The sequence below is a fragment of the Drosophila elegans genome, unplaced genomic scaffold (assembly GCF_018152505.1).
Source record: "Drosophila elegans isolate 14027-0461.03 unplaced genomic scaffold, ASM1815250v1 contig_183, whole genome shotgun sequence".
Lineage (NCBI taxonomy): Eukaryota > Metazoa > Arthropoda > Insecta > Diptera > Drosophilidae > Drosophila > Drosophila elegans.
Genome location: NW_024545550.1, coordinates 12,192,451 through 12,209,076, shown reverse-complemented (window position 1 = coordinate 12,209,076; position 16,626 = coordinate 12,192,451). Strand labels below are relative to the sequence as shown.

Genomic DNA, 16,626 nt, shown 5'->3' with positions numbered 1-16,626 from the left:
AGACACAATATATACATTCATTAACGAAAGCTGCGACACAAGAAACCACAACAAATCTACATTGATAAATAATAATCCATTACAATCGAAATAAGTAACACTATGCATTAAGAGAACAATATATATATATATAAAAATTAATATGTATACAAAACAAATATTAAATGTATAAATGGCAAAATTTTAAAAAGCCCTGCGTTTGCTTAGATACTTTTCTCTCCTCCCTTATGGCTCTTATGGCCATAATGTGTATCTGGGCCCCAGTGTGTTGTGGGCCAACACTTAAAAAAGCTCGTTTCATTGGTACTGGTAGTCGGACTGGTACTGGAACCCCAACCCCCCCTACATACATATGTGGCCCATTTCCGCACCCAGGCTTACATAACCCACTGCCAACGCCCGCCCCCTGCGTTTTGTTGGCGGGGCGCATTTGGGTTAAGTAAACACAAATGTCGATAAATGCGGAGAGAGCGGTTACAGCTTGGAAAACAGAAATGTACGGGTGTATCTATGTATCTATTGTGCGACACGAATTCAGCATTAATTGAAATGCTGCAGTCATCGCAGTGCCCCCGCCGCCGCTTGTTTTCTTTGCCAATTCACATGAATTTGTCATATGGCTGATAAACGACGATTGTGTGAAGGTGCACTTGTAAAAAATTGAAAACTTACCATTTCGAAATTAGCCACACTAGTGTCTTTAAAATAAGCGCATAAAAATTTGCATTTTATTTTGTTTAATAGACAAAAATAAAGTTTATTTGTTTAAAATAACTGCCTTATATTGATGAACTTAAAATTGATTTGGGAAACAAACAATACAAAAAAAAAGTTGTTTGTTTATTGCTTAAAAAATTGAATTTGAAACACTTTCTATGTAAATTATGCTTTCTAACTTATAAAAATTAATATGAATGGCAACTCTGAAATGTAGGGTTAATTTTTTTGTTAGTGCATAGAGTAGAGTAAAAAAAAAATGCCCAAAGCGTCTTGCGTGTGTGTGTGTGTGGCGTATCTGTGTGAGCGCTTGGAAACAGAATGTGGCACACTTAGCGCTCTGCCGACGTCGCTGCGCAAAAGCAAAAATTCCCCTACTGGCCTGGCCTGGCCGTACATTATGTGGCCCCGCTACCGCTCCCGTTCCCGCTCCCGTTTCCCGTACCCCAATCCGAGCGTCCCAATGTATCCGAAAGATACAAAAACGCGGCGCTGCAGCTTTGTGGCTCTGGCTCTACATGGCCATTTGAATCGGCTTAGATACGCGCGCGCGCGCTGCCGTGCGAAAGAGACGGCGATGGAGTTTCGTTAAAAAGCTTTCCAGTTCGAGTCGATGTCGCTCCAACACAGTCACGTGTTTTCGTATCTGTGAGAGCGCGCGTATCTGTATCTTTGTATCTTTGCGGCAAGCTTCTTCGCTGAGTCAGCTATGAAGCAGCACCATTAGTTGCGAGCACATTTTATGTATGCTGCCATTAGTGTTTTTTCTTTTTTTTTTTGCTTTTGTTGTTTTTTCCCCGATGTTTCCTCTTCTTCTTTTGGCCCTGTAGATACAGATACAGATATACATAATTGGTAGTACCCCCCTAATCCAGACGGTAGAAAAACCAAGAGGCAGACCGCAGCTGCATTTCTTTTGCCCGCACTCTTGATGACCCAGTTTTTAGTTTCTCTAGGCCCGTTGCACCGCCTCTTTGGCCAAAACCAGAACCTTGTGATTAAGCCCAGTCCGGTCGAAACTAGGCTCTCCCTTGGCGGCACAAATCGAAAGCAAGCTAACTGAAACTGAAGCGTTCTCGTTAAACAGAAATTGCAGCGGAAATTGCCCGAAAATAACGAAAATAAAAAACTGGCACAGACCAAGTGAAATCGGAAATGGAACCCAACCCTACAACCCATTACCAAGTATTCCCTTTGGCCCAATTGGGAATCGTCAATCATCGCATGTTGACACTAAATGGAAAACATAATTCAATCACTCAGACGGAGGTAACAAGCTACGTTTATGGGAGTCCGATTGGCAATAGCTTGTTGATTGGAAATACGTTTAAAAATTCAAAATTAAAAAGAAAATAAGAAAAAATTTCTAATAAAAATGTCAATTCAGTACACCTCTTTTTACAAGTCTCAATTTCGATTATAAATGCATTCGAACTTTGAACTGAAATCCGAATAAGTTCGACAAAATAAATGTTTAAAAACACTAAATAAATAATCTTTTTTTTCTAAATTGCCTCAGATTTCAAGCAAAAGAGAATCTAAGAAAGTCAAGTAATAACGTGCAACATATGGTAATATAGCATGAAGATTTATAAATGTATGTTTTATGATTATTTGATTTTCTTTTTCTGACCAAATAAAAGATACTTTAAAATTTTCTGAAATTGGTTGTGATTGCCAATGTACCGCTCGCATAAACGTAGTGAAAGTAAAGAGAAACGTAATTTCCAGGATGATTCGGTGCAGTGATTTTGCTTGGAGTTGAGCTGCTGCAAATTCGCTGTCATGGAGATTCCACCCTGAATGCATTTGTTTGTTTTATGGGGCGGTTTCGACAACTGCAGCTCATTCATGCTCCCCCCCCCAAATGTATGCATGAACTCCTTCTACATCGCCACGGATTCCTGCCCGGATTTATGGATGGAGCACGAAACAGCTGGCCGCGATTTTCACTCCACTTGGCCGACAACCACCTGGTCAATTGACTCTGTCCAAGAGTGATTGCAACTGACTGATTGGGGCTGCTGCCTGCAGGTTGTCAGTGATGCCAGTTGCCATTGGCAGTTAATTGAATTTGCCGTCAGGTGGCATTTATCGAGGAGCGCAAACACCACTCACTACACACTGCCTCACAGGAAATTGCGCAGCTTGCCAGTTCAATTAGAAGGAATTCGATTTGCCCCGTTAGCCGTGATGCATTTTAATTGGGTTATCTCAGCCAGGCGGTGATATACATAGAGTATGTTACAATGTGTGTGCATAACGTAAGAAAAGTTAGCTGACTGATCCTAGGCATACGGACCGATGCCAGCCGCCCGGGCCATCAAAGCCGGAATGTTGCTCTGCTCGTAGTTCCCGCTGAAGTACTGGGCATAGGGTCCCGAGGCATACACGGCCACATCGTCGCCTCCATGGGTTTCCGCGTCCAGGGGCGCCAACGTGGGGTACCGAAAGTCCGCATCCGCCACCGTTTTCTCCTTGAGCAGAGCCCGTCCCTCGGCACGATTGTAGCCAGAGTAGTAGCCCGGTCCATTGGCGTAGGACAGAATCGTATAGGGCAGGTTGTCATCGGCCAGCTGGGCCAAGCCAGTAATCTCCTGGTCACGGAACTGCCAGACGAAAGAGTTTTTTTAATTTACTAATTGTTCGCATTTGGTTAAATTTAAACCATAATTCAAAGTATAAAAAATTTTGGCATTTTTGATAAGGGGGTACATCATCATTTTTTGCAAAAATTTAAAAAACTTATTTGATTGGCAATTTAATGACGAATTCAGCAATGTATGGCATTCCATCTTTTCACTATTACTTCTCAGCATTTTGAAAGAAAAACTAATTTTTAGGCGTTTTTTTATCAGGTTTTTTGAAGACTTGTCAAAAAAACCAATCATAAAGAGTCTATTTGTTGGAACTTGGTCAATATTAGACGTATAGCCATAAGAGTGACTGTTTTGTAACGCTGGCGACCTATACTACCCATCCACAATCGGCTTAGAAAAATAAATTGAGTTCGATGCAAGAACCGATTTTTAAAAGTCGAGCTTTTACGGAAATTAATTTTACGACCAATTTTAGCATTTAAGACGAACGGACGGACATGGCTAGATGGACCTCCTATTGATGCTGATCAAAAATATATATACTTTATAGTAACAATACCCTCTTCAAGGGTATACAGATCGAAAAGCCCCCATATATATACTCACGGGATAGCCATTGATGGACATGACATGAGCATGATCGGCGGTGACCACGATGAGAGTGTCATCCTCGGAGGTCATCTCGCGAGCCTTCTGCACGGCCCGGGCAAACTCAGCGGTGTCCTCGAGCGATCTCCTGGCGTAGGTATCGTGGTGGGCCATATCGATGCGAGCTCCCTCGACAAACAGGAAGAATCCCTCCTGATTGCGACTCAGCACCTTAATGGCCGCCTCAGTGAGCTCACTCAGCGAAGGATCCGCCAGTTGAGAGCGCTTCCGTTCCCGATCTCCGTTGTACGGCAAATGGGAGTTGGCAAAGAGACCCAGCAGATAGTCCGTATGCTCCAGATCCACCAGACTGAGGCCCTTGCGACTCCAAACATAGTTGGCCGACACATTGGTCGCCCTCTTCTGATCCAACCACTGGCGGATCAAGTGGCGACCATCGGTGCGCAGGCCAGGAAGACCCTCCTCATCGTTCACCGTGGTGTTGATGAAGTTCTGGCGCCCGCCACCGAGGATCACCTTGAGCCGCTGACCCACCGGCTGCTCCACCAGCTGGCGGGCAATGTCGATGGTCTGGGCGGGATCACAGCCCCTGTTGGCCACCTCCCAGTCGTTCTCCCAGTTGCGATCAGCGGTGTGGGCATAGACGCCGGCTGGCGAGGCATGGGTCACGCGGGCGGTGGTCACCAGTCCGGCATCCTTGCCGGCCGCCTGTGCCCACTGGGCGATGCTGAGCACCTGGTTCTCCTCCTTGGCATCGCCGTCACAGCTGTACCTGGGCACCTGGCCATTCACGCCGATGGTGCCGTAGTTGCCCTTCACGCCGCCCAAATAGGCGGTGGCCGTGCAGGCGGAGTCGGCCACCTGGCGGTTCACACAGTACGTCTTGGACAGACCCGTGTAGGGGAATCCCTCGAAGTACACCTGCTCCGCACTGTCGCCCAGCAGATTCCTGGTGGCCGTCACCGTGTGCACGGACATGCCGTCGCCCAGGAACATGATCACGTTCTTGGCCTTGTTTGTGTTGGCGGACTGTGTCTCTGCTTCGGCCAGCTTGGACAGCAACTTCTCCTGTGCCTTGGCCACCCAGTACTGGGTCTGCTGCTCTTCCGGATGCTTGACGGGATGCGATTCGGCATCGAAGGAGCGTCCGCGGGGATGGTCTGAAAGAGAGACAAATCGAAGGCGTTTTCAGGCTGCAGGTTAAAGAACTTTCAACTGCCAATTCTACTAAGCAGAATATAGTTCCAAAAAGTTAATGTTCAAAAATACTACATTTCAAATTATTATTTTACCTAAATCTCTGAGGTCTCAAACAAAAGTAAAATTTATGAACGTCTAGAATGGTAATGGTAATGGTAAATTCATGTTTTGTTATTTTTCTCTGACCAAATAAAAGATATTTTAAACTTTTCTGAAATTGCTAGAAAGTCGAGAAATTAAAAGGATTAATTAAAGCTATATCACAGTATCCAAATTATATTCATAAAAAATATGTATTTTTAATTTAAGGAAAATAAAACCCCAGAAATATAAATCACTTTAAAGTCGGAGATTTTCTACTATAAATCAAAACTTTTTTTACAAATTGTTAACAAAAAGTTGGGAAACGTAAATCATTTAGAGCTCAGGGCTTGGCTAATATATCAATGGGATTAATTGAGTCTTATCTCTACGCATGGGTTAGCCTAGCAAACACACGTATTTCGAGATAAGAAACCTTTTCAAAGAATTTTATCTCAATATAACTCGTCCTAGAAGCTTAGATTACCACCAATTTAATATTTATAAGGCTATTAATAGTACTTAATGCTTTTAAAACATACATTATGAAACACTTTATTTTTAAATGAATTTATGGCCTATAATTTATATACATATATAAGTTGAAGTCTAAAAAATTAGAATTCTGCTATATTTCATTCAATCATTTGGAAGATAAAAACCATTGTTTTGGATACGTATAACTATGCATTCAACATTAAGCTAATATAATCTAATTTCAAAAAGGTTTATCTGGATCAGGACACTTTACCTCTCTGTCCGCTGGCACTTCCGCTCAGCCAGGCGGCAATGAAGAGCAATATAATGAATCGCTTGGCCATTTTCAGTTAATCCCTGGCGATCCCAAGCAACTTGTGTGGAGGTCAGACCTTTGTTTAAGACTGACCGCAGCAAGAAATTGGCCATCGTTTCGGAGTTATCGCGCAGTATCGGAGTAAATCTAATCAGGGCAGGCCCAAGAAAACTAATCTAGACGGTTCAATCACATCATCATTTATGACTGGCCAGGCATTGATTAACAGAAGTCGTAGAACGGACCAAATCCAATGCCAAAACAGGCTCACGTGCCTTTGGCCAAAAACTTTTAACGCCTGCGACTGATTACGTATACGCTCTGGGTAACCGCCTTGAAGCTGGGAAATCCTTATTTATCTAAACTTTTTAAACTTTAGTTTTGTTTACGTCATTGGGCTACTTTTATGGTTTCATATGAATATCTTAGCACTTTGTCAGCAAACTTCCGGCCACTTCAATTGTACATTTTGAACCCTTGACCCCTGCAAATTAATTGACTTTTGCGTCTGCACAACTTTTCCTCTACGATTGCCTAGGTTGCATACTTTTGGGCTAGCCCAAAGCCACAAACTAATTTAAAGAAAAACCAAGAAATTGAAATGGATATTTTAATAGGTGCCTTCTTCACAATATGGTTTTGGCCAGAGCCACAATGGAACCAGTGAACTTGATGACCTGAAAAGGGAGTCCAATTTAATTATTCTATTAAATGGAGTGTAATTAAGAGCCCACCGATGTGAAGACAGGCAATGAAGGTGCAAAGAAGGGCACCCTCACTGTAATGGGTCGTTGAGCTCGCAGTATGATGAGGAAAACCCGCCTGCGGGTCTCCCGATCCCATTTATACCAGGCACTACTGTACGCAGCCTCGCCCAAAGAAAGGCTCTAGAAAAATCAAACAAAAATCAACGGAAATTAAAGGATTTCATATGTTTACCCACCTCAGTGGACATTTCAGTGCCACCATAGCAATAAAGGAATATAGCCGATGAAACAGTAAAGGTGTAAACCACATATCGGATGATATTGTAGCCAGAGTACTAAAATAGTAATAGAGGTGCTTATAATGGAGGAGCTTATAACAGTAAAAGTATGTTAATACCAATAGAATATCAATCACACTGGTGGCTATCACCAAACTGGCCGATACAAAGTGCACAAAAGTAGGAGCTGCCATGATGTCAGAGAACATTTGGACAATCCTCTCGATTTCATTGTGACGATCCACAATGTTCGACAAGCGCTGACAACAGATTTGGCACTCCCTAACTGATGGTTCTGGAATTAGGTATTTAACTAGGGATTAGTTTGTTATGACCGTTACTACAAACCCACCCTCTAGTGGCTTGAGGGCATCCTGAACATCGTATCTCAAGGCCTGCAGCAAATAGGCCATGTAGAGGGTGAAGCCAAAGAAGAAGCCATCGGTTCCGGCAAAGGCATAAACGGTGACCTGTCCACTCCACGTGGAGTAGAGATAGAATACCGGGAACCAGGGCATACGATGGGCAAACTCAGGGAACCTACGGATCATTGAAGGTTGTGAAATGGGTTTACACTTGGTTATATGGCAGTGAGAACGCACAGCATGCGAAAGGGCATGTCGAATTTGAACTCCTGATGCCGACGCACGAACATCTCCCAAAGGGAACGCAGCACAAAGGCGCCAGTGGTGATGCTGCCCAGGGTGAAAACCAGCATGCCGCACCTCGTGACCATCACGTAGTAGCTCCTTTGCGCCGTATCTCGGCGGGCGTCGCCCCGATGCTCCTGCTCCTCGATCAGCAGCCGGATGCGTTCCATCAGATGGGCCACCTCCTGGCGACGCCACCACATCCAGCCCAGCTTGAAGAGCGTGGTGGCACTGCAGGCCAGCGGACAGAAGGCATCCATGGCATCGACGGGACTGGTGCGCAAATGGCTCCAGCCGAAGACGAACTCCGCCTGGCAGCAGTGCGCCAGATTCACGAAATTGAACACCAGCCAGGTGGGCTGGAACCACGACAACGGCTTCTGGTCAAATCCCAGGCCCAGCAGGCCAAACGAGTATCTGGTCACGAAGAACAGATGCTTGGCCAGCGGATAGTTGCGGTCTAGGAATCGCGGATACATGACTTTTAGCCCCTTTTGGAGCAGCTCCTCCTTTATATATAGCAAGGGGTACTACCACACGAGAAGCGCCTAATTGTTTAATAATTGTTTTCCAGCCCGAAGAAACGACACCTGGCCGTGTTTAATGACAGGATTAGTCGCAGGACCTAATTGAGTGGGCGACAGACCCAACACGCCCCCAAAAACACATGTCATTATGGTCACTGTACTGACTTGTTTTTGGCTTCTAAGCCTCATAATTATAAATATTCCTTTAAACGTTTTATAACATTCAAGGGTGAGCCATCTGCAGCTTTCCTATTAAGTGGATTGTCTCTTATTAAATCAGATTGATCATAGCTGCGAACCCTATCAGTCATATATACATAAACACTATAGCAGTCAAGTGAAATTTTAAGTCATCTTTATTGAAAAAAAATGATATTTTTTTTTTTTTTGTAATTCTTTAGGATTTAGGAATGGCTTTATAATTCAGAATTACGCTTTTAATTGTATTAAAATCGGAAAACGATGTCATATAACTGCCATTTTAACGATCTAATAATATAAGTGAATATTCAATAGTTTTGTAGTTTATTTTTTTGCTCTGGTGGTGTTTAAATACAAGTCTTAAATTTTTCCTGTAAATTTAATTTTTGCCTAAAAAACTGTAACATTTAAATGTTGATTTTAGATTTATTCTGCTGGAGAATAATTGGCTTAATATACATTACCCAAACTTTCTTATTGAAATTGCAAAGTGGAATTGGTGGTTCGGAATTTTAAATAAGTTTGTTGATGGGCAAAGGAATTCCTCAAACTGGCTGCCTTCACTTTACCCAATTTAAAATACTTCTTGGCTTGCGCCAAACCGAAACAGCATCCATAAATATGAGCTTCCATTTGTTGTGGGATCCGAGCATAAATTTGTGTTTGCCCTTTTTTGCGCTGTGTGTGTTTGGCTTGTTGTGGGAAGTTTGTTGAACTGCCGATGAACTCGCGCCGAATTCGAATTTCAAATCAAGTGGAGATTGTGGGTCAGGCGAAGAGGAGAAACATTCGCGGATTTGCATGGGATTCGCCACACAAAAAGATTTATGTTGATGCATGCGACAAACGCTCGCCGGCAGTTTGCCTTATGGTCTGCCATCACCTATTTAATTAAGTTCTTTGTCCGTCCCACGTTGCGTATGAGCAATGCTGCGCCCAGCTCCGATATTGATTTCCAGTGGGGGGCACTTTTTTGATTATGATGATTCGAGCGGGGGGTAAGTTTAATCTTAGTGCTTTGCGGAAAAACATCCACCCACAAAGGGCTGATATCATCGCACCACCCAACGAGAGACCAAGCTCCAGCGCCTCGTTTTATGGCCAACCAACCACCCCCGAAAAAAGCAGGCAACAAAGGTGACCCCGACACACCCTGTTGAGCCACCCAGTCACCCCCATTGGAAAATCTCGCCTGGAAGTGGTGCGGCCAGAACCTCCCCACCCTCATTACGTTTTCCCCTGATTTTCCCGCAGCTCGATCCTGCTGCAGGAAAATGAGGAAAATCAGCACAGTAAGCAGCAGCAGCAACAGCAGCAGCACAGCAAGTGGAAAAAAGCTAGGAGTGCCAGTGCTGGAACGGCGGAAAAAGGAGGCCAGCGTGTCAGCGAGTCGGAGTCGCCAAAAAAAAAAATACAAAAAAAAAAAGCTGTTGCAGAACCCGAATGAAAAACCCGTTTTCCCACCAACACAAAAGACATGCTGGTTGGCCCACATTCACCGTGACGCTGTGGAAATTGGAAGCGAGTTTTCCCAGTTTTGCGGAATGGGGCGGTCGTGGGGGGTGGAAGGGGTAGATACTACGAAACAGGTTGATTTTCCTGCTGACGCCGTTGGCCATTAGCCAAATGGGATTTCACACGCTTCCTTTGGGCTCCACTCTGATGCGTTCGCCTCACGTCATGGCCCAGTTGGAGTTGGCATCGCTGGAGTCGCTGAGGTCGCTGGATTCGGTGCCTGTCAGCCCCACTGAATACCACCTATACCATCCCCTACACAGAAAATAATATTTATTTTATATATTATATTTCTCATATTTGCTTATGATGAATACAAGTATGTTGGAAAAGTAAAGCGGTGTAGACATCTCTATCACAGCCATAAGTCTCCTAAATCATAAAAATAATCATACTATATCATCATATTATATCGCATATAACTCACTTAACTGCCATCATCATCGGCACCTCATACCGAAAATAAATCAGTTCGATATGTATTTTATGTATTATATATTGTCTGTCTATTTTATAATTATACATATAAAGTCTCTATCACAGCCATAAGTCTCTTAAATCATAGAAATAATTACATTGATCATTATATCATGTCGCTTTTTCTCTCCGTGTAGCAGACCATCCTATGCGACCCACTCAACTGCCATCATCATCGTCATCCAGCTGCAGGCGGGATCAATTATTAAGGCGCCGCTCGGGATGTGTGTGCGACAACCTGATTGACAACCTGCTCACAAGGCTTTCAGCACGTCATCCGAATGGCATAAAATGGCAATCAGCTGGGGCTGAAATAATGGCCCAAAATTAGTCCAAATTTAATATAAATGTGCGTTATAAAAGGTGTGGAACTTAGAACAACTCATGTAGGTTAAAACCTAATAATTGTATGTTTCATTTTTTAATAATGTTTTAAACTGGATTGTTTATACAGTTAATTGAAGTTTTTTTTGTTATTTATTTCTTTTTGGTTTCCTGTAAATCAAATTACCTTAAAATTGATATTTCAATATAAATCAATCTTAATAAGGTTTTATTTGCCTATGATCAGTTTAATATTTTGACCCTAAAAAAAGATGATTTTGGGATTATATTTATATACCTATTAACCCAGATTGTTTTAATTTTGAAAATAATTTAATTAAAAAGCTGAAAAATGTTGGGAAAACCTAAGAATATAGCTAGTTAACATAAGCATTGTTAAATTAAAAGCGTATTCTTAGAACAAACTCATTGCCCTATAATCAAGATAGACAAAACGAAGCTTTCGCTTTAGTTTTATACGTTTTTGTCATGACATTCTAGTTGTGTGTTGGGTGTGCGTGATGATGTAGACACGCCGAAGAAGCAGTTAACCCAAATGATTTTTATCTAAACGAAAGCATTACTTAATGATCATTTTTGATATTCCCAACTAATGCAAAGTAACTATTTTCCATTGGGATAAGCGAAAGAACCTCGGATGCTTCGCTTTCCGCTGGTTAATTTACATTGCGGCGTTAATTATAATTAAAACAGGCAAACTAAATGAATAAACGTATAAATAGCATATGTATGACTATGTGCCACAGAGTTATATCTATAAGTGCTCGCAAAGACACATATATGTTTATATAGCCTTAGTGGACATACATATGAATATGTGGGGCTTATATCCCCGTTCGCATGGCCACAGATCGAGCGTGACACAATACAATTTGTGGCGCTTTGTTCTAAGCGCTTGAAACGCTACGTCTTCCCCCTCCCAAATTTCCCCCTCTTTTTGGCAGCGAGCAGACGTGACATAAGCTAAATTGTTTTAAATTTTGTTGAATCGCTTTTCCAATGACTGCCAAGCGTTCTCAGTACGATAAATTGGAACCGCCTCGCATGTCATGTGGTTGAGTGGTTGAGGGGGCGGTGGTTTCTGGTTTCTGTTTCTGGGTGGGTTGAGGTTGAGGTCTAACTTAGAGGGAGAGATCTTTAAGGCTTAGGCTCGCTAGTGCAGCGGATAATTGCTGACCGAATAGAGATATCAGCTGACTAAATGGGCACCCCACTTCGCCCCCCTTTTTGTTCGCAGACAAACGCCTCTGATTAATGGCAATTAGTGCGGATCGATGCTGCATCGGCGGCCTCCAGTTTGGCCACATTTACAGACCGAAACATGAGCATACATTTCCTCTCATTTGCAGCGACAAATGTGCTGACATCAACATGTCCAGCATAACAAGGCTGCAAACCTAGTTGACATTAATTAATTGCCACTTTTGTGGATAATTGTAATTAATTCTGTGCTACATATGTGTGTATGCTTAGTATCGTATTGTAAGTGCCGGGAGAGTGTCAACTCTACTATACCTAAATTACCATATTGTCAATTTTTTTTTTACATTAATATATCCTTAAATGTTTAAGCTTGAAGTCCAGCATTATAGTTAAAAACGAATAGTTATTCTAAGAAGAGCAAAATGAAACACAAATTTTAAAGCAATTATTGACTGTTAAAAAAGATTGATTGATTTAAAAGTTTTTAAAATTTTTTGTAATAGGTATAGTAAGTTGGGAAAAACCGATAAAAGAGTAGTGTTATTATTAATTCCGCAATAAGAGCACCAAAAAATTAATTTTAAAAATGTTTATTTATTTATGCCCACTGTAGCCTACAAGCAACTTATTCTTTAGAATTTTTATTTAATTCGGGCATGAAAGAGTTAAGTAACTAACATATTCAACATAAGCCTAACGTTTTACACTCTTCCCTTTGCAAAAACTCCTTTTATGTGCTTCCCACAAAAAACGTTAGCCAGCTTAATCCCACCTGGAATATTCTTTGGTAGCTTAGCTACCGAGAATATTATGGTTCATACCGCTTAACCCTTTGCTGCGGTGAAGTAGAAGTCGGTGTCAAAGCCAAGCGCAGGCTGCTCTAACCAAAACCCCATTAATCACACAGACTCGGCACAAAGTGTTGTGTTCTGGGGCTGAAGTGCGGCTTAGAAACCGAATCCACAAATTTGAAACTCGCTGCCTTCAAGGCCAACTTCTTATTAAATGCCAAGATGTGAGCCACCGAGTGGAAACCGAGTCGAAAAGTTGCAAGGGGCAGCTGAAGGACTGGATTATAATTACACACCGACCAAAGATCAAATATGGGACGGGCCTCGGCTAGTTCAGTTCTATTGGTTTATTGTAAAACTAGCTTGTGAAGATCATCAAATGCAATGGCGTCATTTGTGCCTAGCAACCGATGTGGAATCTACCCGGACGGATGCTTGAAGGGGTTCGGTTCGGGGGATGTCTCCGCTAATGAGTAACAAGTATGGGCACATGCTACAGTCAGACCTCTACAATCAGAACTTGCCCATAGAACAAAAACATTTATCGAATTAAAACATGGTTCATGGTGACAAAAGTGTTTCCCTACTATTTCCAAGCAAAGAGAAACCTATTTTTATTTCATATATGTAACTACACATGGATTCAATCAATTGATTTAAGTCATTTCTAAAAGTTTGAAACAAATTAAGTATTTTATAGACATTTAAACTTAAACTATAGCTATATAACTGTGTATTTGATTTTTAAACACCTTTGGACCCAACTCTACTACTACTACTACAGAAAATAAATATTAAAAGATGGATAAGCCATGGAAGGAAATTTATTTTATAAAAATGATGAATATTTAAAAAATATTATTTCTGTTGAGAATCAAAAGCTTTTCTCGTATGGAAACCTATGCTTGGTGTCCAAAATAATCAAATCGAAAATGCAGTTCTGTGGGAAAAACCAAGGGCTTTCAGTTCGAGTTATAGAAGTTCGACTGTAAATATTCAGATCTGTTTGCTCGGTTTTTCCTTCTCTTTCTGACCGCTTTGTTTGCTACTTGGCTTTGTCTCGTTCTCAAGGTCAGCTGCTGCAGGCGTTAGAAAGAGATAGAAAATCCTATACTCCGGACTGCAAAGTCAAAGTTTCGAATGCAAAAAATAAATTATACATTGCGAATAGTAATAGTTATTGTGTGAATTTCCAAGGTCCGCGAACACAACTACCTCGGACATTGTATACTGCATACTTATAAAATATCTATAATCGAGTTGTTAACATGCCATTCTATATATCTATATTTCTATCTTTCCAAGCGAATGACTAGTGTAACGAGCACCTGAAAAGCCAATTTATATAATTTTTCGCAAAATAATTTCAGCGGCGGCGGGAATTGCATCACCAGCACAATTGCAATTCTTAGTCATGTCATATCGTCTTAATTAATGGGAAAAATAAGTGCCAGCAAAAGTCCCATGACAAATGGAGATTGTTTATAATTCTGAAAGAGACTCATTCTGCGAAATATGAATCATTCTGTCGATAGAAACTTGATTTTCTACTTCTCCTTTTCGAACAACTAGAAACATAATTCACACACAAACACACACACACAGAATCGCTGGCGCGTAGACATGCGTGTTTACGTAAGTTTCGCTTTTGTGTAGTTTTTATCTGCCGTCTCTCTCTGAACTCTTTGCCCACCGACGTCGTCCATTGTACAGTTTCATTTTGCCTCCATATAACAACAACGGCACAGAGAACATATCATTCACTCTTGGCAACAGCAAAAAGACCAACAACAAGCACGCGCTGTCGTAACGGTTCTCGGCGCGCCCTCTCCCTCCCACCAGTTAGCTTTGGCCGCACACATCCAAAACTTGGGTCAAAGTGTGTGCGTGTGCTTGTGGAATGATAAAACATAAAACGTGTAATGAAGTCATTGAAGAGGAGAGGGCAGAGAGCACACTGGAAAGAGACAAACGGTTTCGGTTGAATGGTTGCTGGAATGGAATATAGATGGCATTTATTCATTTTAATTACAAGTTCGTATGGCTGCTTAAGAAAATAGGCACAAAACTATGATTAATTCGTGGCACTGCTCATGTTGATACGCCCGCAATTTGTATAGGAGAGAGAAAAAGACTGACTATTTAATAAGCACAGTGAGTCCCCGTCTCGCTCCCACATAGGTTGCAGTACGTTGCTGATAGCTGATAAATAAACTAGTCCACTGATGGCTGCTGAAAAACACTAGCGGCCGCAAAAAATTCCATTAGATTGGCGCGGTGGCGAGAGAAACGCGCGGAAAAAACGCGGCCAACTTTGTCCGCTGTGCAGCTGCAAATGACGAGTTGACGAAGCGAAACCAAGGCAACAAACTCGACGAAAGCCAACTGAACGAGCCGAGCGAAAGCGTTTCGTTAGAATTTACGTGCGCCTGTGTGTTCGTGTGTGTGTGTGGTGTACGTTCCATAAAAATATGACGTCGTCGAAGCTTTTTCGCTCTCTTCGAATTTGGGTGAAAAATATGTATGTGTGGATTTTTTCCGACTTGCCGTTTGTCTTCCGATAATGAAAAGCACACATTTTACGAGGGCCTTAGAAACACGCGAGCGAGCGAACGGGACAGCAACATCGGCAGCGCCATTTGCAAGTTGCGTAATTGATTCGGAAAAAAGAAATGTGTCATCCAGTTCCTGCTGCCGTCTCCCTCTTTTCTTGAAATTCCTTTCCTGCTCTTTACGTAATCCGCGTTTCGCTTTTTGTAATGTTAATTGCCTGGTTTCTTTATAATGTTCTTTGATTTACGGCAGCAGGCAGGCAAAGTTCACCAGGAAAACCACCACCAACAACTCAACCGTCGCGACTATTTTCGACGTTAGCAACAGCGTAGGACGCGCTCTCTCTCTCTTTGACAGTAGCGCTCTCCTTGGTTTTCCCATGCAGGGTTTTTATTGTGTTTTATATTTTTTTGAATGAAGCGCGATTCAACCACACTGTTCAACGTTCGACGGCGAATGAAACGCAGAACGGAAAAACGCGAGCCAAAATCGCTTCCAAGCGCGCGCGTGGAGACTTGACGTCGACGTCGACGGCGTGGAGAGTTGCGCGCAAGTACAGTACAGCGCTATGTATTCCGTGCGAGTGCGAGCGAGAGAGCGACACAAAGCTTTTGGTTCTGTATATAGTCGGCTTTGTGTGTGTGCGCGCTTGCTGCTTTGTCGCTGACACACATTCAAATGGCTGCTCACTTTTTGTTGCTGCTGGTTTTCCATTGAAGCGCTGCTGCTGCAGCTTTGTAGCCGTGTCGCGCACTTTTGATGAAATTTTCCGCGTCTTGTTGTTTTTCCATTGAAAAGGCGAACGTAACCATGTAAATTACGAAAGATAAACCTGCAATCTAATTAGAAATCTGCATGTTGGCCAAAGAAAGTGGGTTAGTTTGATTAGTTGTAAGGCAAACACACTCGCATATTCTTAAGTTAACATGTGTGCAAAAGTGTGTCATCACTTGTTATGTACTGGGTATATACACACGTACATACATACATATATACCAGTTTTTCCACTGCACACATAGACAATTCTTTGTGGGCAAGTAAGTGCCAACTAGAAACGGAAAACTGAAAACTGGGTTATTGGCGCGCGAATCTCTTGCGAATCTTGCCTCTCTCTCCCTCGAACTCTCCTTCCATTTTCCACTTGGCACGCAAAGCTGCATCAATGTTTTTGTTTCTGCTTCCAATCTTTCTTTTCAGTTGCCTGGCAACGGTATACGAGGGGGCGGGGTTGAAAGTGGGAGGAAATTGATGCAATTTTTGGGTTCTTTGCGATGACGACATCAGAAAAAAAAAGAAATACAAATTTAAACCAGTTCGAAAGCGAAACAAATTTTCGGCGATGACGCCACAACTGCCGCTGCCTTTTGCGTTTTATATTT

The 16,626-nt window shown here is 42.2% G+C and overlaps 2 protein-coding genes across 2 annotated transcripts; both read right to left on the bottom strand.

Moving 5' to 3' along the window:
• Positions 1-2,892: 2,892 nt before the first annotated feature.
• On the bottom strand, positions 2,893-6,081 carry LOC108141513 (membrane-bound alkaline phosphatase). Its single transcript, XM_017264942.2, has 3 exons — positions 5,959-6,081; positions 3,924-5,086; positions 2,893-3,326 (listed from the first exon to the last, which is right to left on the bottom strand). Exons 1-3 carry the CDS (start codon positions 6,026-6,028, stop codon positions 3,006-3,008), a joined length of 1,554 nt encoding a protein of 517 aa, XP_017120431.1. The 5' UTR covers positions 6,029-6,081; the 3' UTR covers positions 2,893-3,005.
• A 545-nt stretch (positions 6,082-6,626) lies between these two features.
• LOC108141307 (odorant receptor 45b) lies at positions 6,627-8,114 on the bottom strand. Its single transcript, XM_017264574.1, has 6 exons — positions 7,588-8,114; positions 7,338-7,525; positions 7,105-7,280; positions 6,944-7,042; positions 6,735-6,887; positions 6,627-6,677 (listed from the first exon to the last, which is right to left on the bottom strand). The coding sequence occupies exons 1-6, from the start codon at positions 8,112-8,114 to the stop codon at positions 6,627-6,629; spliced, it is 1,194 nt and encodes a 397-aa protein (XP_017120063.1).
• Positions 8,115-16,626: the final 8,512 nt, after the last annotated feature.

Bases quoted from the DNA above. Each gene is read 5' to 3' on its own strand.
- LOC108141513 (XM_017264942.2), bottom strand. From the start codon at position 6,028: ATGGCCAAGCGATTCATTATATTGCTCTTCATTGCCGCCTGGCTGAGC. The intron at 5,087-5,958 runs GTAAAGTGTCCT...TCTCTCTTTCAG, and splicing joins AAGTGCCAGCGGACAGAGAG to ACCATCCCCGCGGACGCTCC. The intron at 3,327-3,923 runs GTGAGTATATAT...TTCGTCTGGCAG, and splicing joins TGTCCATCAATGGCTATCCC to TTCCGTGACCAGGAGATTAC.
- LOC108141307 (XM_017264574.1), bottom strand. From the start codon at position 8,114: ATGTATCCGCGATTCCTAGACCGCAACTATCCGCTGGCCAAGCATCTG. The intron at 7,281-7,337 runs GTGGGTTTGTAG...ACCTAATTCCAG, and splicing joins TGCCCTCAAGCCACTAGAGG to AACCATCAGTTAGGGAGTGC. The intron at 6,888-6,943 runs GTGGGTAAACAT...TGATTTTTCTAG, and splicing joins GCACTGAAATGTCCACTGAG to AGCCTTTCTTTGGGCGAGGC.